The sequence below is a fragment of the Cygnus atratus genome, chromosome 6, assembly GCF_013377495.2.
Source record: "Cygnus atratus isolate AKBS03 ecotype Queensland, Australia chromosome 6, CAtr_DNAZoo_HiC_assembly, whole genome shotgun sequence".
Lineage (NCBI taxonomy): Eukaryota > Metazoa > Chordata > Aves > Anseriformes > Anatidae > Cygnus > Cygnus atratus.
This window is the reverse complement of record NC_066367.1, coordinates 19151840-19173386: the sequence shown is the minus strand read 5'-3', so window position 1 is coordinate 19173386 and position 21547 is coordinate 19151840. Positions and strand designations below refer to the sequence as shown.

At 36.4% G+C, this 21547-nt stretch overlaps 1 protein-coding gene across 1 annotated transcript; it reads left to right on the top strand.

The window, feature by feature from the left end:
• Positions 1–83: 83 nt before the first annotated feature.
• HAT1 (histone acetyltransferase 1) lies at positions 84–20454 on the top strand. The gene is made up of 11 exons (XM_035536743.2): positions 84–234; positions 2591–2662; positions 4696–4771; positions 6476–6596; positions 11990–12169; positions 12396–12517; positions 13018–13122; positions 13459–13565; positions 15184–15335; positions 16632–16748; positions 20052–20454. Exons 1-11 carry the CDS (start codon positions 228–230, stop codon positions 20217–20219), a joined length of 1227 nt encoding a protein of 408 aa, XP_035392636.1. The 5' UTR covers positions 84–227; the 3' UTR covers positions 20220–20454.
• The last annotated feature ends 1093 nt before the right edge of the window (positions 20455–21547 follow it).

The window sequence follows — 21547 nt, the reverse complement described above, 5'->3', positions numbered from 1 at the left end:
ATGAGCCGAGGCGCGCACGCCCTTCCCAAAGGCTGCCGCCGCAGGGGGGGCGTGGCCCGCGGGGGTGGCAGCGGGCATGCGCGCGAGCATGAGCGCGAGCCCCGTGCCTCGGCCAGCACCAGCCGTTCGCTGCGCGCCGCGGGCGGAAGCGGAAGAAGGAGCGGGAGCGCGTGTTCTCACTTCCGGCGGGGGGGCGCGCGCGCTGGTTGGTCCTGCCCGGCTCCGAAATGGCGGGTGAGGCGCGGGACGGGGCACCGGTGGGCGGCTGGGGGGGGCCGGCAGCGGCCGGCAGGGCGGCTCGTCGTGAAGCCGCCGTTGCGCCTGCAGCCGCCCGCGGGGAGCTCGGGGCTGCAGGGGAGCGCCGTGATGGCGCCGCTGGCAGGAGGGGACGCGGCGGCTGGCACGGGAAGGGGCGCTCACCTGCCGGCCGGCGCTCTGCCTGGTGCCGAGGGCCGGCTGCGGCTGGCTTCGTGTCGCCTTCCTCGGCCCCGCTGGGAGAGGAGGGTGGCTGGGGCATTGCTGGTGGTACGGGTGCCCTGATTCAAGAGCGCCTGTTTGTGAGATACTGGAAACGTGCAGAAGTAAGGTACAGAATAGTAGCTAAAAGATGTACTAAGGTACAAAATAGTAACTAAAAGAGGTACGTCCTATGTTTGTTAGAGGTCTTGGGGTTTCGTCTTACCCGATAGTATTTGTAGTTGCTGGGTAAACGAATAGCCACGTAACATAACGCGTGGTGCTTGGGGATAGTATGTTTTACACCCATGTATGCAAACACTTTTGAGAAAACCTGAGAAGCTGAAAGGAGTGTGTTATAACTTTGTTCTTCCTGGCTGATAGTCTGTCACCAGCTTTCTTTTTCAGTCTATTTACTGCTCTTCAAATACAGCGTCTGCCTGTCTTTTGGAAAACACTTTTTAGTGCGGAAAACAGATTTGCCAGTCTTAAAGCAAAAAAAAATAGAGCCTTTAAAAAGTAGGAAGGATAAAAAACTAAAACTTACTTACAAGAGGGGTGGTGTGTTCTGAAATGAAGTCAGTAAAGTTACAAAACTTTACTCTTCCAAAGCAACCGATGTATGCTTTCCAGCTTTAGGTCAGTTCTTTTATTTTGAGACCACCTGTCTCTAATTACGTTGTTGGGTGAAAAAATATTCCTTCTATGTGACGTATTTATTTTCAAATTCTTGTTGAGTCCTCAGTCTGTAAGAAGGAAATCCATTTTCCTGGTTTTATACAGATATCAAGACAGCTCTGTAATGTAACATCTGGAGGCATGTCTGCACATTTCTATATGATATTACTTGCCTGTTTAATTTCTGCTTCGGGGGGAAAAAATGCTTACCAAAAATGGTCTTTCCATAATCGCTTTTTAAGTGATCTTTTACTGCCTGAAATACAGGAATTTTTGTTAGTGCCACTTGAAGCTTTCAGTAAATGGATTTGCATCAAAATCCTGTGTTAGCAAAGAATTTAGCCAGCTGAGAGCTCTGATGTTTCGGGGGAGAAATGCTCTTTTGAGGTCTCAGGCACGGAACTTGGCTCCTCTTTCTCCATTTGCAGAAGAATGTTTCCTTAAGTCCCAGTAAGAAAACTGCCAGGTGGGGTGTGAATGGTGCACGTTTCTTGCTTCTGTTTTAGTGGTTGAGCCAACAGCCTCTGCGGTGGTTCTTGTTTACATATTTGACAACATTTGTGTGTTCTAATTTGGTTCTACGGCTTGGGGTAGAGGTTGATGGGGATGTGAAACTTGTAACAGTCAACCATACGCTGTGCTTACTCACTGCATTTGTTTTGTGTAGTTTTTGTATAGTTACATCTCTGTAAACTAAAGCATGCTTATAGGAGGTGACATGATTTTTTTAGAATGGTGTGGTTATTATGAAAACAGATTTGTTTTGCCTCTTAAAGGAAGTGGCAATGTTTACAGGAAGTAAGGTGTTCTCCCGTAAAGGTATGATTTGAGTCCTCTGGCAGAGCATTACATTTGACTACAGCTTCATGTAGATCCGGGTGTCATCGGGACAAGTCTCCAACTCTTACAGAGCTGCAATGATGAGCCTAGTAATGCATGTCCAATAGAGCTTTACTCTGGTATGAGGCTTCAGGGCACTCCTGCTCTCCGGAGAACTAATAAGAAATCAGAATTGGGATGAACTAGGTGTCTTGAAATACTGATGTGCAAATGCATGTGTTCTGGAAAAGAAACATTTGTCAGACTGAATTCATAGTTTTTACTTGTTGCTTTCCAATGTGTTTTATTAGTAATGAGTTTTAAACAAACATTTAAACATTATAGCATAAATATTTTGAATATAATCCCCTTCGTTTTCAGAAACTAAAAAGAGAGATACTTCTGGTCTGTTTTCTAGTTATTATTTGTAGTTCCAGAAAAGTGTTTTAGAAACCTTAACATTCCTCTTATATTTGGAGTGCATATTGTTTGGGGATTTTTCTACTTGTTCAATATTTTTGGTATTTTTGTATTGTGGTTCTTTCTGTCCTTGAGAACCTTTTTCTAAACATATTTGTTGAATAATAGTAACGCAGATTGTGCACGTCTAAACCATTTTTAAAATCTTTTTCTTCAGGACTTACTGCTATGGAGAAGAAGCTGGCTGAATACAAATGTAACACAAATGAAGCGATTCAGCTAAAGCTAGGTAATGTCGGTTTTTAAGTACTGCGCATTTGAATTAAGAAACTTTCTTATAATGAAATCCACCCAGGTTTTATATATGTCCCTGTTAATGTAAATATACAAACACAAGAATAGGAACACAGTCTAATTAGACTAATACTAGCCTAATTTTGCTGAGACTAGTGCGGTTAAGTACAGCTATAGAAACTCAGGCCTGTCCCTGCATCATAATGTTATCTGCAATTTATTAACGTATTACTGGAGTGCATTGGAATACTCCTCCCTTATTTTTCTTTAAATATTCAGTATGTTCTTTCAGTTTCTTCTTCTCTAAGCCGAATGCTATGATGTAGTCCTAAGTATCCGTTGTTTTCATGGTGACCTTAGAAGCAGAGCTCATCTTGTTAGGGTTACAAATTTCTAATTATTTTTTATTTTACATCTTTCCCTTTCCTCTCTTTTTTTTTTTTTTTGAGGAAATAGTAAACACAAGAAAGAAAACTGAAAAGTGTTGTGTTGTTGGGTTGGGGTTTTTTGCTGCCCCCATGCCCTCCCCCATCTAGATTACCCAAGCCATTTTTAACAAAGTGTTTAAAACCCGAGTAGAAGTAGTATGTTACTCTAAGATTTTAAGAACTGCTCCTTGCTTTATATAGCTTGCTTATTAGGACATCCAAAATACAAGCAGAATTACTGAACTCTTGAACACTTATATCTGAAACTATCTTACTTGTTGCAGTAATTTCTTAAGAAGAGAATAGGTCATACCTGTGTGTTTTTAATCTTTCTAGCCCTTCAGCATTTTGTTTCATTGAACAGAATAAATAGCATCACTTGTTAAGAAAATAAAAGTGTTGAACCTCTTAAGCACTCTTCAGAGCTACCGCTAACAGTCTGTTCCATAAAGTTTAATATTTTTAATGCATAATAAATTTAGCCTTGTGATCCACACTGTCATTCTAATCCCAGTACTTAAATCTTTAGGCCACTATAATTGTGAAACATTTCTCTTGCACTTAAACAGTATTTAAAATAATCATTTTGGGACTGGATCTAATGTTTTACATTTCCACTTCTGCCTTTCAAAAAGCCAAGGAAAGGATGAGAAATAACAAGAACTATTGGAGTGAATTAGGTCTAGAAATCCGAGGAGCTACTCATGAGTTTTCAGGGAGACTGCTAGAGGCTTTTTACTTGTTACTCATTGCCCTCTCTCTCCTAATATGTTCAGTTTTCTTTTTTCTTTTGCTGAGTGTAGATGTCGCATATGCAGTCTGTATTAAAAGAAAAGATGAGACTTCACAAACTAATACCATTTGGGAAGAAGAAAAAAATCATGCATTTCCCATGTGTATATAAAAGCACACTGTCTTCTTCTGGGTCCTCATTTGATCCATGGTGATATTTCAGAATTGTTCTATTTTTGCCTTTTTTTATTTTGCTACTTTACCTCAATTGTTCAGCTCTCTGGAAAAAAAGTCAGGGGGAGATAATCACTAATTATTTTTGTAATTTTGATGCAAATACCACTATTGTATTAGTGCCGCTGTTTTGAATGTATCTGTGTTGATTCTTAAAAATTTTAACATCAACATTAATGCATGTAAACATTTTTTTTTCTATTCATTGCTCTCTGAAGACTCCTTACAATGTGGTGTTCTGAACTACATATGAGAGAAGAGCAAAAAAGCGAGAAGGCAGCTTCGATTACGTGATTGGTCTTGTTTAGTGTAGGAATATCCATCTGGGCAGTGTACTTAGTGTTCAACATGGAGTAAAAGCCAGTAACAGTCAGGATATATATGTGTATGAAACTGTATGTATATATGTCTGAATATGCATGTATCTGCATCAATTTCTCCATTTTACTGTGTTTACTGATTTGAGGAAATAACATGCATCTAATTTTCACAAGATGTATTTATTTCATTTGTATGTCAGCCTAACATAGGCTCATAACAAAGCTGTTTATAGTGAAAGAATACATAAACATCTAGCACGGCATCTCTGTATGAACAAACTGATGACTTGGTCATGTTCATTTTTTCTTCTCAGTTCGCTTTCCTGAGGATTTGGAAGATGACAACACAACATTTAATCCAGAGTATAGCCATCAAGTATTTGGAGATGAGTAAGTTAAAGTTTTCAGAGTAAAATTAATAGGTCTGGAAGGGGGAGGTTGGTTCCTAATTGCTAGAGAACAGGAAATACTACTATAGCAAACTATTTAAAATGACACACAATACTTCAGTTTTATGACTGTATAGTTAAATAATGGCCTTGGTGTTTAGCATGTGGACTTAGGGCCTTGTAGTCATTTTATGTGCTACTTTTAAGACATTAGCAGAGGACAAAATGCCTGATTGTGCAGACAGAATTACTTGTCTCAATGGCTATTGCATTCAGGTCATCTGTTAAGATTTGTAAGAATTAATAATTCTTCCTTAAAACTTTCACAGTAATGAGTGCCAAAAAGGTATCTGTCAACAGTATACCAATTTATTTTTTACTACAATATAGCATGGAATTTTTAGTGAAAAAGACTCAAGTATTAACTTAAACTCATATTCTTGGCTGTTATAGATAATTGATAACTATTGAACTCAGGCATTTGTTTTCTCTATTACATATACTTGTAATCAGTTAGATATTCAGGAGATACAGAAACTGTTTAAAATAGGCGTTTCATCTTTTTTCAAGTATTCTAACTTGAGTAGGGAAGCTAGCCACTATATCCCTAGTGCTAGAATGTCATTTAATACTATCAGAAGAGCAATAGTGAACAGTCTGGCTGTAACTTTAAAAAAAAAAAAAAAAAAAGTTAAAGCTTTAAAAAAAAAGTTAAAGGAAAATACATGCGCATATCTGTCTACTTGAAACAGTTTTTTGACTTTCAATTCCTTTAAAGAGCATTCTAAGTACTGTGTGCTACCTATAGTAATTGTAATAAAATTAGTTGCACTATTGCACATCTACTGCAGCTATCACTGAGAGTAATTGTGCTTTTAGTAATAGGAGAACTCTCCAATCTGTCAGTATAGCTAACATACAAATTATTGTTCTGGCAATTCAAACTTTAAATTAGAAATGTGCTGCCATAAAGGAAAAAGCTCAGTTAAAATGCATTAAAAAAAAGGAAAGATTCTAATGTTTTTCTGTGAATGTAACCATTTTCTGCATTTCATTTTTTTTGCCTGAAAAGAAATTCTTTAGATTTAAAGCAATGTAGTATTTATATTCAGGCAACTCACATTTTTTGAAGTGTATTTAAAAAAAAAAAATCTCTAGTCCATACCTTTTTGTATTTACTTGGTTCTAATTAAGTCAGATAAGTATATAGCAACTTTCCACCAGAAACACACTTGTTGCTATGATTCTTTATCTACTTGTGTTTTATACAGTAACTTGCAGTAGTGTTCCAAAATGTTAGACTGTTACACTGCAAACCTAAGTTTTAGTAAATGATATTAACTGGTATTAATAAATAAACACTAATGAGGTTAACATATTTAGAAACATAAATACAATATTAGTTATCTTAAGTATTCTTTTGTGAGCTATCACAGTAAATGTACAGGCGCTGTCTTACTGAGTCCAAGGACATGTTCTATTTCTGCACTAGAGGAGCAAAATAACTAATAAAAATAACGTAAAGCATTCTTTCTTTAGAGAGAGACGCATTCAGTCTGATCCCCGTTTTCCTATAAGGAGTCTTTAGAATACCTCGCTGGGAAAGAAGATGTGAATTTAAAGTGATAAGTGAAAGCGCTGTATTGTGAATATTCTGCTATGAAACTAATTTAGATCTCTTGAATGTGCTTTTTTCCTTCCTCAGTGAAGTTGCCTTTGGCTACAAGGGACTGAAGATCCTCTTGTACTATATTGCTGGTAACCTGTCAACGCTCTTCCGCATCGAATATACGTCTAAAGTTAATGAGAAGTTTGACTGTGTGGAGGTAAAGACAGAGCCACACCTGTACTTATTGGGAAAGTTTAATGGAATATAGACAAAAATTCAAGGTTTAGTAATTACCCACCCAAACATGAGTTACATTTAAAAAAAAAAAAAAGCTTCCCATTATACTAACCTAAAAAAAAAGCTTTGAACTCCATCTGTACGTTTTCTCATTGCTCTTCCTTTGACTTCAGTACTGCCATCAAAAATGTGCCAAAAGCTATAGCCAAACAAAAGGTACTAATACCAAGGCTAGTTCCACAAAAAAAAAGGCAAGTCAATTTTTATGTTAGATGTCTCCAGGAGGACTAGTGGTTTTCTTCATATTGAAGAGAATCCAGTAAGAAGGAAAACTGATTTTTTTCAGAGTGGATTTTAATGCATCAAGAAAACTTCATACCATCTGGGTTTTGCTTAGTTATAGGGAAGAAAAATTTGATTTCTTTTGAAAAGAGCTACCGATGAGTTTATTGGTGAATCTTCATAATCTGTAGTGTGGTTATACATTTGCGCTGACTTCAAATTACTCTGCCTGAGAAAAGCTATTCTCTTTTCTAAGAGTAAGCGTCTTTATGATTTGAAGCTGTATTTCAAGTTCATAATTTCAAATTCATCAGAACTTATTTAAATGCTTTCAAGGGAAAGCCTGTCTTTCTAAAGAAAAATAATACTGGAATGAAAGTTCTATAGATTTGTCGTTCCTTGTTCTGCACTTGTGTTAAATATACTTCTAAATATACTTAGTTCAGCAGGCTAAGTCCCTGGAAATATACTTTTGTATTTTGAAATATTTCTGAGGCTAGGACAATGTCTTCTGAGTGAAAGGTCATATCCTTCAATCTTCATAAGCTTTTAGAAATAAATAAAAAAAGAAAGCCTGTTGGCTAAGTAATAACCATATTAAAATCAAACAGACCACGTCTCTGTCCAGCCTTTCACCAATATAATTTCAAAATCGTGTCACAGTGGGAATCCATACCAAAATATCTTTTTTTTACTCACATGCTATCTATTTTCTGTACAAATAACAAAGCTGCTTTACTTTTCTAGAAGTACGAGCAAAGTAAACAAGGTATGTCATGCCTTAAACTAACACTGCAGCTTTTCTGATCACTCAGAATCCTTGCTTTTTTCAAGCCCAGCATTGCCTCTACTGAATTATTACTCCAGTTGCTTAAGGGACTGAGATGGGGACAAAAAGATCGTCTGTTTGAGCTAGACTTCCATATACTCTTTTTCTAGAATGCTTACAGGTTTTGACTGAAGCATTTTCACTGTGCTTCCTTGGGTATTAACACAGTGTGTCCTAATAAGCTGCTCATATGGCTACATCTAAACCTTAGTAAGGAAAAAAGACATGGTGGTCAACAGTCTCGTTCTGCTGTTTGTATTTAGCATTAGTAACACTACATTAATCTCTGAAAATGCGTTGATATTTGAAAATAAGCAGGTTGTTAATTTAAATGCATATTACCATGTATTTATTTAAGTAAACTGTTTAGTTGCTTAGCTAATTTGGGATACTAATATTAAGATACAAACCATATACTGTGCATGACTGGTAATCTTTCTGCTGCAAATCGCATTCTGGAAAGGACAGTAGTCTCTGCCTTGAACAAGCTGGTTAAAAGTGAGTTTTAATGCCGTGTCAAGTTATTCACACCTTATCCACACACAAGCCCTTTCAACAGCAGGTGACTTTATTCTCTGATAGGAAGTTTGTTACTGTTATTGCTACAGCAGCCCCTACTATCTCTGTCTGCTAGGGACTGACTGAAATATTTGCCTAAATACTGTTTGCTGTTTCTCCAGCATCTTTAAACGTTAGGTAAAAGATTAAGATCCTGAAATGCCAGTAGCCAGAACTTCAAGTATATTTATGCATCTTAATATTGTTTCCCTGAAGATGGACCTATATATCCCATGTTAGTGAGGAAGGCTCAGGAAAGTATAATCATGTTTTGAACAGAAGTATGTTCTTAGTTAGCACTTCATTTAATGATAATGGACAAAGTTGATCCCTTGGGTGGAGTTGATTCTTTTAAATATCTGAAGAGAGGCTGCTTTCTTCTAGTGTAAATATGAATAGCATTGACTTCTGAATTGCTAGCTGCTTTCAGATTTGCAGCTGTTCAAGTAGCCTCCTTTTGTTTTGGATTTCACGATGGAGTGAAGGAAAGTATTTCACTAACTTATAAAACAGTCTTTGCTATCAATATGTTATCTTGCTTTGCAGCTAGTCTAATATATTTGCTTTAACACAAGTTAATGAGTGCAATTTTAATATTAGACGTAGTTTTTTAGGTAATACAACAGATCGCTCTATTGTTCCCCACTAGAATTAATATTTATAACTGATAGAAAAATTCAGCTTTCAAATATATTTCTATAATTATTTTAAGTGAAGACACTTTGAAATAACATTCAAGTAATACACAAATGTTATAATTGTCTATTAGTACAATAACAATCTCTATGTTAAGAAGTATTGAGAGTTGAATATAATGTACGCTTAACTACATTGCCCACTTAAGTAGTCCTACTACAGATCAAGTCTAGTTACGAAGTCCATACTGTATTCCCCATCATCTCACATGGTTTGTGTATGAAGGCAATACATTACAGGTAGCACTTGCATGAACCATAAGCTCAACAAGTCTCATAAGTCAACAACGGTTTTTGCACTCTTAAATGTTTTGTCTGTGCTTAACACTGCTGCAGCAGCCAACAGGATTGTTCTTCCTTAAAGAAATGGTTCTGTGTAAATCCTTGCGAATTGGTAAGATATGAGTGCCTTGCTTGGATAAAAGAAGCCTCTCACCAATATCAAAGAAATACACAAGGGAAAGGCAGTAAACAAACTTCAGTAACTCCTTGGTATATCACTTCAGAGAAGTTTTTTGAAAGTGCCTATGATGTAATGGGTGCTTCTCTAAACAACTACAGGTAGTAATAAATCAAGCTGTTTGTATGCTATTGGTATTTCCAGATTCCAGTAATTCAGGACTCACTAACTGAAAATTGGATCACTTAAACTTACGTCACCACTCAAACTGAGGATTCTGGGATTTCCTTCTGTAAGAAATGGAGATCTTATTAACCCTAGAAGTAACTGATGATATAGTTTCTTTCATTTCTTAGATTGTCAGGCCCCATTTCAAGGGGAGAGAACCTTAGGGAGGCAACAGGTAAAAATATGTTGTGGTAATGTAGAACTAAGATGCGTTATCTTACGTGCTTTCAGCGGGTGAGAGTTTGTCTCCTGTCACTGATAGATGAATCTTATGAACATGAGGGGAGCAGGTTTTTTTAAACATGACACACAACACTTCTTACAGCATGTTCATCCCTTTTTATGTGTCATCGACATGGTCTGTTATTGATCTGATGCTTGGAACTCCTGTTTTAATTCTAGAGGATTTTTACATGTTTTTTGCAGATGTGCAAAATGAAAGTCAGTAGAGATTCTTAGTTAAGGATTCCTAAAAGTTTATCACCAGTGCAGACTTAAGATCGGTGTAAATAACGCACTTATACAGTTTGAAAAGAAATGAGCGTTTCTGAAATATTGTGCTTATACAAATACTCATTCTTGTTAATGCATGTAATTCCATGATTCTGCAAAACACGGCTAATTTTGTGTTACGCAGTTAAATTAGCAAATGTAAAGAAAATACGTTAAACCAGTATTACTTTAGGATGAACAGACGTCTTTTGTTTTGAGAATGAAATGGATGTAAAGACTGTACACGTTTTAACTGGGTTGTTACACCGAGTACTGTAGTGCTATATTTTAATTGCTTAATAGCACTCTCTACAAATATAAATATAAATGTTGGTAGTACCAAACCATTAAGAATAAAACTTGTTTGTGCTGAACCACATCCATCTTTCTCTACACTAAAAATGTAACTGAATGATAAAGTGCTATTCATTTGCAGGTGCATTGCTTCTACTTAAGGGAGGATGGTTGAAAGGACAGGAATTAGTAGCATGTTGTATTAGCCTTTTGTAGTGTATTTTGTTCTAAGCATCTTAATTTCCCTGTTTTGAATGCTAAGTAGCAAGGGTCTTGGTTTTGAACTAATACCCATCATGCATGTAAACGGTGTGAAAGAGCTGCTTAGTAAGTTAACACAAAGTGTTCTTGTGTAAGTCCTTGTGGAAATAGATACAATACAAACATTACAGCTGAACTCACGGCAAACTCCATTAAGTAAAAACCTGGATTCATTGTCCAGAGGAAAGTTTGAATTGAATGTAAGCTCATTTTGTTGAATGTAATGTCAGGCTTTTAGGGGTTGTATTGAGGAGTATGGTTTTGTTAAGTTGAGACCAATTCATTAAGTTTTATTGCCTGGTGAGAAGCAGTAATACGTTATTGTGAAACTTCATCAAATATTCATGGTTAAAAAGAAGTAGTAAATGTATTCAATCAAGTGGTCTTTTTGGGGTCTGAAAAGGATTATGAAGTCTGCTCAGCTGATAGTCTCTAACTTTCAGTTTGGTTAACTGAAAAGGGTACTTTTAATCTCTGAATTTAATTTTGATGTTAGAATATTTCTTTCCTCCCCAGTGTTAGATTTTACAGGTTGGATATGCTGTCAGTATCCCTAAATGATATTTTTTATTATTTTATCAACTTTGTTTTCAAAGTGTTCTTTGATTAGAATGCAGGATGTTTGTCTTCTGAGTTTGCAATGTAGTTTGCAGCTGACTGTAGGCAGGCATTTCAAGCAGTGAGACATAAGACTGCAAGTGTGTGCTAGCTGTCACTTTCTTGTTTGGGGGCTACTGTTTTTGGTCTTTGTTCCTTTTTCTCCACTCAGTTCAGCACCACCTAATACCTCTTAAACTGCTTGTTTGGGAACCCCAGCTCCGTAAGGCTATGTGCCACAGTCTTAGAGACTTGCGGGATGAAAAGTCTTGGCTTCTGATTTTACTGCTCTTTCAGAAATAAATGTGTTGCATCCAACAAACTAGGAAAAACAAGAGTAGTGTTCTTTCCATGTGACTGAATTTATAGCCTCCTTCCTTGTCTTGCCATTTGTGGTATTCCTTCACACAGTGCTTTTATTAGAATAGCTATCAATGCTCTTAGGTTTTTCATGGGTAAATGTAACAGTCCATGAACATAAAAATGTTCAGAAACTTATGATGTAACTACTAGTTTTTGGATACTGAGGGTGGCTGGACTGTGACCTTCCTGTATCTCTTCAGTCCTTTGTCTCCTGGGATGTCACTATTGAACAACAGGAACACTTCCTTGCCTTGTTTTCTTTGAAATTGCTGATAGGCCATAGCACCTCTTTTTATATTCATCTCTAATAGCACAATGGTCACTTTGTCTTTTTTTAATCTTCCTCTGATCCTGACCCCTTTTGTATTCCCCAGGCAGATGATGTTGAAAGTAAAATTAGAGAAATCATTCCTCCTGGTTTTTGTACAAACACAGATGACTTTGTCTCTCTGCTGGAAAAGGAGGTCAACTTCAAGCCCTTTGGAATGCTGCTACACACGTATTCTGTTCATAATGAGGAAGCTGGTGAAGACATAACTTATCAGATATATAAGGTATGAAAAAATAAGTGAAACTTCTCAAGCAGACAATTTAGTTTATTTTGAAGTGAGGAACTTTGTGTAATGTTTCAACTGTAGTATATAAATGCTATCATTTAACCAGTTTATTAATTACGAGCATGTTCTTTTTGTACTGGAGAATTTAATTAGGTTTTGCAGATTTTCTTTCCTCTTACATCTGTGATAGGCTTCACCTGACTTCTCCTGGCTTTTTCCCTAGGCTGACATGACATGTCCAGGCTTTCGAGAATATCATGAAAGGCTTCAGACGTTCTTGATGTGGTTTATTGAAACTGCTAGCTTTATTGATGTAGATGATGAAAGATGGAACTACTTTCTAGTGTAAGTACAGTTCTAAAGCAACAGTGGACCTTATTACCTCCACAAAGCCTGCATTTTAATTGTGGCTGGCCAATTATTGGAGCAGTATAATGATATTTTTCCCAGGAAAGAAAAACCATTGTTTATCAGGCTTGAGTTTTCCTCCATTATGCTTTGGGAAACCTTGAGAATAGAGCTGAATTAAATGCTGTTGTCCGTTAGAGCCCTGAATGTAGGCTTAAACAGTAAAATGAGCTTTGCCTGTGTTTTCTTTTACTTGCCACCTATTCATCTTTATAATAGGCAAGTGCACTGAAGTGCTGCAAAGAGGTCTGATTTATCCAAGTTGCTGCACACCAATTAAGTGAATTGTACATTCAGAACATAGCAGGTGTACCCATTGGGCCCTCACAGAGTAGCTTGCTGACACTGAAAATTCAGTTGGAGAATGGAAAAGAAAATGGACACTGCATGGGAGCGCGACTGTAATTGACCTGCTTGGCTTTCTGTTTTATCTGCAGATTTGAGAAGTATAATAAGGATGGAGCTACGCTCTTTGCGACCGTAGGCTACATGACAGTCTATAATTACTATGTGTACCCAGACAAAACCCGGCCACGTGTAAGGTAATTGGCGGCGTAACTCGTGCCTTGCCTTTTATTTCAGAAGAGGGAACTGCTGAAGTTCCCAATACTTGTTTATAATGGTGTTGATTTGTTTAAAAAAATCCCCATTATTAGCTGGCTATGCACTGATTTATTTCATTGTTCCCTTCTTGAAGCAGAGGGAATCTCAAATAAGTTTTTGAATATTTAGCAATTCTAAGACTACATAAGAGTTATGGTTTAAAATTAAGATTGCTACATGTACTTTAATGAAATACCATTTAGTTTTTAAGTCTTTATAATGTTTGCAAATGCATGCATTTGAACTGAAATATCAATGCATTCCTTTGTCTGTAGCCAGATGCTGATCTTGCCACCATTCCAAGGAGAAGGCCATGGTGCTCAGCTTCTTGAAACAGTTCATAGATACTATATGTCTTCTCCTACAGTACTTGATATAACAGGTCTGTGTTAAATTTTTAACTAAGTTCACCTGTTCAATAACACAACTTGTAGCATTCACAGATTGCTAGCCCACAAACCAACTTTCATGTTCGCTTGTCAGAATTAAATGGCCTTTTGAAGATTTAGCTTCAGCTCAGTTCAGGATTAATGGTACCCTGTTTTATAGAAGAACTGTATATAATGTAGCTCCCTAAATCCTTTACTTAGAGAACAGCACACCAGGAAAATTCAATCCCTAGCATGCACGGATTACCAGCTAATTAGCCATTTTATTGTGAGATACGCAGCTGAATTTGCCAGGAGATCAAGCTTTGTCAAATTTCTTGTTCAACTTGCTTCTATTAGCCAAAACTCAAAACTGAGAAAAATCTAAAATAGCATATTAATATTTGTGCAGGTAAAAATTTTACAGACTAAAAATTTGTATAGGACTTGTGCTTCAGGAGCATGTATTGCTGGCTGAATGCATCCATCATGTCAAAGGTGTGTGCACCATACATAAAAACAAAATTTTATGGAAGGGGGGGTATATACACCTGGAAAAAATATAGCATGAAAATTGGCTACAAATATGATATCTGTCCTGTGGTTTCAAGACCAGTATAGGAAGAAACACAGTTCAAACTCGAATTGACTATTCAACTGTAGGTGCCATCTCAGAACTCATTTTAGGTCTTAGTTTAAAACATAGTTTTCCACCTTCCAAAAAAAATAATTAAAATGCAATATAATACTTGCTTTCTTTATGTATTACTGCAGGATAATCCTAACACAAGGTAATCCACATGGTAATTTGAATCCAGTTCATAGGAACCTAGGGTAGCACTACTTCCTCTATGCAACACGAAGTCTTGTTCATAGAGTGGTATTTTTATTATCTCTTTTCCTGCTAATACTACAAAGCTGTACGTAGCTTTTGTAACTGAGGATAAACAAATTCTTAACACTGAATAAATCATTTGACGTGTTTCATGGCTCAGTGCCTTAAATGCGGAGTTGTAGCAAACAGTATAAATTTGCTCTAAGATAGCTTTTAATTGTAGACTTTGTCCTGCTTTTTTCCATAAAGAAATATTCTCTTTGGCACTCAAGTTATGGAATCTTTTATGAAATTTATTGTCATTTTTATGAGAAGGTCAGGCTTGACAACTGTGATATGTGGCCAGAATACTTAGTAAAATTAAGTAAAGCCTTTTCCTCTTTTCAGAAAGGTTAACATTTAAATTCCCTGGAGGAAATAATGCTTTAAAACATTTCAGAGTTTCACTTTTGCAATGAATGCTTTGTCCTGGTTATAACTTGTCATCCTAGCTGACACAAGTGAAACGTATATTGCTAGTATACTATATAGAAATTATCTCAACTTTTTTTTAACTAATTTAGGTGAAAAGGAATGGAATAAATGAATTTCAGTACAGCTTCTCCAATATCTTTTGCAGAATAAATGTCATACACCTAAAACTTTGATAGCAGTACTTACAATTAAGCATGGTTGTTTATATAGCGATGAATACTGTATCTGGTTTTGTCTTTCACAGTCCTTGTAATTACATACTGGAGGTGAAGCAACAAATAATGCTTATATTAACTATGCGCTCTTATATGCATTCTTTCTAGCTGAAGATCCATCTGAAAACTACATAAAGCTAAGAGACTTTGTTCTTGTAAAGCTCTGTCAAGACATGCTTTGCTTTTCACCAGGAAACTTAATGCAAGGCTTCAGTCAAGAAATGGTGATGGAAGCTCAACAGAAGTTGAAAATAAATAAGGTATTAAATCAGAACTGTTGTAGTTGGACCTCTTCTTATGAAGCTAGTAGAAGAGCAATTTAAACATAGATGTGGAGACTTGGAGTTTGCATACTCCAGCATATTTTAACAGATTTCTAGGATCTGTCTCAAAGAGAGGTACATAGCTCATGGTTTGAAATGTCTTTTTTTTCCTACTGATATTGCTGATGTAATAGAATTTGAGAGTTGCCAATTTTTTCAGGTATCAGCTTCCATTTTTTTTCAAGTATATCTATCCAAATAGCCATTGTTTTGGGAATGCAGAGCACTAAAGTAGCAAGCAACTCCTACTAAGGCAGCTCTAAACATTTAGAGAACTAAATAGTTAAATTTAACAATTAAATTCACTGATAATCTCCACAGTGAGTGATTAAAGTCATTGCTGAGTATGGTAGTGAAGAGGCAGAGTTGCTTAACTCAAATATTTGAGTATAGTTTTGTGAAAACATTGAATGAGTCTTACAGCATGCAAGGGGGACAAGCTGTATTCAAACATATTCACAAAAATCATATGTCTTGGGTAAGGGAAGTACATCTGCAGCCTTCTGCGTATGAGATCTTAAACCTTAGAGGATAAATAATTTGATTTTTTTAATAGTATCTAAACACATATAGCAAACCATTTTATTCTGTTGCTCAGCAAAGGAATACTTGATCTTGAATTCAGTTTTAATGTTGCAGCAGTTAGTAGTAATATAGTAGCAACATGAATCTTGTTTGCTTCCCAGATGTGACACTAGCTGATCAGTGTTCCAAAATCACTTCAATTTTCTATTAGAAATAATTAGTCTTCCGTTCTCTTCCTAGTAAACAGAAAACTTTAAATATTGTTTCTTTCTCATATTTAGAACTTCCAGGTAGCTTTGTGAAGAGTAGTAGGTATGTCAAGATTATTAAAATTAGTACAGGAGGTACTGTGTAGTAACAAATTGCTTAATGTCACTCTAATTCCAATCCTTGAGTTCTTTGAAGCCATTTTGGACTATGGCTTCTGGACTTTCTGCTGCTCATTTGCTGCAGGTCATTGAAACACCTCTGTGGCTGGTAGAGCATTTTGAGAGATCAGACACGCTGCATGGAAGAAATAGAGAAATAACTAATATTTATTCATTTAACCCACTGGTGAGGAGGATCAGGCTGATAGGCTTCGTCAGTGCCTCTGACTGGTGTCTGATAAGCTGAGGAATTACTCAAAGTGGATAAATACTGTCATATTAGAGTTCTGTTAACTGACCTTTTTATTTGGACATTATTTTTATTCTTTCTGTTCATTAGCAACACACAAGACGAGTTTATGAAATTCTCCGATTGCGTGCAACAGATATGGGTGATGCAGAACAGTCCAGAAGCTATCGGTTGGACGTTAAAAGAAGACTGATTGGCCCCTATAAGGTGTATATGACTTAAGTATCATTTAATACTTATTTCAGGGCTAATTATACTTGATTTTACTTTCATTTCCATAAATGTAGCTGATGCTAATTATGTTGCCAATCAACTACTATTAGTTATGCAGTGATCAACTGACACGTACACAGATGCAGAGAACATCAGTTCATAACTCTGCTGAAGGTCTTGTTTGTCTCCTGTTTCTTGCTCAATTCCAGCATTAAGTTGTTATTGAGCTTATGGTGTGTAGCCCTACAGGTGACATTACGTCCAGATAGACTTAAGGGGGGGAGGAAAAGTCAATTTCTTGAAAAGGTTAAGAACATGTTAAATAAACAAACCACAAAGTTGGAGGTGAGGGGTAAATGTCATAGCACATTTACACAGAAGACAAGGTATAGTTTAGATTCTTGTTCTACTTGTTAACTAGGTCTAACAAAGCAGCTTGCTAGAAGTAATATAGCTATGTCAACGTAGGACTCCATGCAGATGGGATATAATTTCAGAAGTGAAGTTCAAGCAACTATTGAACTTAGTGTAAAGTAATTTTCATAGTTTCTACTAAATATGCTTCTGAGGATCTTCAATATAGGTGGTCTGTGTTGCATTAACTGGCCATCTGAGACACGTATGTATATATTGTAGTTGCTAATCACATCAGTCGCTATATTAAGAGTTAAAAAACCACAGATGAACCTAGGTTTATTGCTGTAACTAGCTTGTTAGCTACTCTGCAATTATATACTTACTGAGCAAACCAAAACCTGGTTGGAAAAGTTTGGGAAAGTATCAGAATTATCTTGATTATCTTGCAAGCCTTCCTAAAGCAGCACTTATCCTGTTATATCAAAATAGCAAAACTCTGATTGTACTCATGTTGGACTTAGGGGGGCTGTTAGCAGAAATGAGAACCCAGCACTGCATTAAACACTTGGCTGATCTGGAGACAACGCCATGTCATGCTGAGTGACAGGATCTTAATCAAAACACTTTCTATTCTTTCATGAGTGTCTTGTCTCATTTGCTAAATTTCACTCAGTGTCCACTACAAATAAGGCCATGATTTTCCATCTAACAGGACTGTCACATGGTTCCAATTCATTCATTCAGCACTGAAGTCCTGTGGGGAAAATCCAAAATTCCATAGGCATCTTCAGTTCTATTGCTTCTAACAATCATTTCAACTTGAATCTTTGCATGTAATAAATACATTAAGAACAAAAAGTTATACAGATCTTTGTATTGCTAGATATGTAGTATCGGTCCTCTAAAATTTTAGAATATTCTACTTAATTTAGAGTATTCCATTTAATTTTTCAACAATAGTTCTTTTCAAAAGAATGTAAACAGGGAAAAGGTGTTGGCTGACTTTTAGGTTAATACACTGACTTTAAACAGTGCTTCCAAAAAAGTTTAGTCATGCTCTTGTTTAAAAAAAAAAATTTAGCCTTTCCAGAACTGCAACTAAACTCTCAATATGTAGTAATTTGGAGGAGGAAAGTAGCTTTTTGTAAATAATCGGCAATATTACAGCATTCTTAATGTTACTTGTTTATATAAAGCACTTGATAACTTCATTTGGATGGTGCTGTCCAGATGTAGAATAAATTAAGGTAGTGGGAACTTAGTAATAGTGGTACTTGCATTTTACAGCTTCTTCCTGGCTAGCTGTAGCAGAAATACAACTGATTTCAGAAACCCAAACCAAAAATCCCGTAATACACCTATTCCCCATCAAGTCTTCACATTAGCAAGGAGATTATTGCTAAAAATACCGCAATTTTTACATATACCACACCACTCAGTTGGAATGACTGGTACTGACAACTATATTGCTCCTGGTATAAGAACTACTAATACAGGAAGTGAAATATTTGGTACATGGCATCGCTCTGAGGTAATCCAGAGGGTGAACAGCTTGTGAAATTTGGTGTTATCAAATATTCTACACAGAAGAGAAAAGGCTATAGCCTAAATGTTTTTTTAAGCTTTGACAAATGTTTTTTAAGCTTTCATTATACAAGTAGTAGGGAGCTAGTTTCTATAGAACAGGGGACTTTTTCTTCTGCTCTGTAAAGCCATTGCTGTATGTGACAGTGTAAAATCTATTTAGTGAAGAGTATCTTTATTGAAAAACAAAAAATGTGCTTACCTGGGGTTAGAGTTCTCTCTATTTGTCCTACAAAGCCAATGCAGAGCATTCAATAAATACCAAGTAGAAGTTCTGCTTTTTTTTATACATTATTAGCAGAATTGTTCTTGCTATACTCCACGTACCAACTGCTGGGATATAAAACTTCTAGATGTCTCAAATTTAAATTAGATTATAATATACCTACATATTTCTGTTAATTAAGCAGACTTGCAATTAATTCTAGAATAGAGAGGTTTTAATTTTTCTACTGACAAACTTTTTGCTCAGAAAGGTTCTCATGTCTAATTTTACTTGGGTGACTTTCACATTTTGAGTATCTTACTCATTGTTAGCCATAATTGCTTTGAGATATGACTAGATGTTGACTGGATAGAGCAAACATGAATCTAAAATTCCAGCAGTTATGTTGCTTTCGACATCCTTTCTACAAGGAAACGTTTCTTGAATATTGGCCAAAGATGTACTTGCAGGCCTCATCAGGACACCCGTACAGAATCTTCTCCTTTTCTGAACTGAAGTTTATCTATCTATGGGATCCGTGGGAGATTATCCAAGTTTCTCAGATCTTACCCATTTATAACTTACCATGGTCTCAACTCCCACTTCCTAACCCTCAGCATCAGTCATCAAAATCAAACAAATTTTCCTTTGAGAGAGAAGTGTGAAGTTAAATAGAGTATAGAAGGGCTTTGATCTTGAGACTGATGGGAAAAGCAAACTTGTTTGAGGGGAATTTTCTTTTAACAAACTTGATGATTCCACGGGCATGGGAAATACTTACTGATGAGATACCAAGCATACATAATGCATATATTTCTTTTTTAATTGCTTGATTAATGACAATATAGAACTAAATATTGTGGTAGTTTTTTCTACAATCTAGTTTGTCATGCCATAAATTCTAGTAGTGTAACATTAGTCCTAATCAGTAGGCGTAAGGTAAAACTTTGAAACCATTTTTCACTTCGCTGGTTTACTGGTAATACAAAAACTATGAAGCTTTAACCAAAGAGATTTCCTAATTAAACACTGTTAATGTTCTTTATTATTAGGGATATCTTAACTAAATAATGAAATTGAATAAGTATAATGAAATACTGTATTTTTAATTGTTTGTTACGTTCAAATTACTGTTTTGTTTAATTGTTTAGAAAAAGCAGAGAGAACTTGCCAAGATGAGAAGGTGCCTAAGACCAGAGGAGCTGACGAATCAGTTGAACCAAATAGACCTAAACATGCAACACGAACAGTTAGAAGAGAGCTTCCAACAACTTGTTTCAGATTACCGAAGAGTTCTGGAACGACTTGCACAAGCATGAGGATCCTACCTGTACAGGAAACTTGCAAATTTCTATACAGTGTTGTGAAGCACATCTTTAATTGCCACTTAACTGCAAAAAAAAACTCATGTGACGTTTTAATCACATTAAAGGTGATTTGTGTTTCTGTGCATTTTGAATATTTTCTATTCTTGTGTTGTAGATTTTAAAATGTACTTTAGGTTTGGGAGCACTTATTGCTGAAATAAACAATGTAGATTCTCAGATACGGTAACACGCCAATTGTTCGAATTTTCTTTTACCATTCTGTTTTGCCTCAAGAGTTAACAGATAACTGAATAGCAAGATATGTGATACTTAAGAGAAATAAGAAAACTGCAATCTAACTTGATCCTCCTCAGGCTGTTTTACTTGGGTCTTACAATACCGTGTAGGCCTGCGCAGTCTTCAGTTGAATGCTATATGAACAAGTAACAAGGCTGGTTCTTTGGTCTGTCCAGCACACTTCCTGAGTACAGGCTATTTACCAAGATATCTTGTCTGTATGATCATGTAGTTCACCTACAGCAGTATCAAAAACTAGTATAATCATTAATGATGATAATGAGAGATCTCTCCTGAGCTTAGTAGTAATCCCTGAAAGTAGAAGGGGAGGAGCGGTGGTGTTTGAGTTTTTTCATTTTGTTTTTCACAGAGCATGTTGAGGTGTTGATGTTAAGCCAAAAGGGAAAGTTGAGTGTAAGAACTGTGTTTTAATTCAGTTTTCTGCACTTGTGTCTCTGGGTAAGTCTACTGAAGATGTTATAATAACACCGCCTCACCTTTCACATTACAGAGGCTGAAGTCATTCATGAGGTAGATGGAAGAAGTTTAAGACTTAAGAAACTGTAGGACTAACAAGGAAAAAAAACACTTGATTGGCTGTTTGCCCCTTTATATTGTTTGAATGTTGTTTCCCTATTTCTAAGTTGTTATCCCTATGGGGGGAGAATAGAAAGGCAGAAAAGTCTTGCAGGTCTGCTCCTGCTTTCTAGCACCTGTTGTGGGAAAGGTTTGTCTGTTGTGACCCACAGGGTATATGGATATCCTAAAAAGGCTGAACAATGTAATGAAATGGTAGAGATTGTGAACATTGTAATATTCCATTGATGGTGGAAGATAGATACGAAAGAAGCTACTAAGAAAGATGCACAAAATCATTTTTCTTAGACAAGCTGTGAAACCTCTTGGGACAAACTCATCTTTTCATAACCTATTGGAATATTTTCTTTTTGTTGACACTGTTGAAAGTAGTGAGATGGTGAGTCCAGTTCTTTTTGTGGTAAAGGTTCTGTCTTAGACTGAGCATGATTTCTTCATGGTCTGGG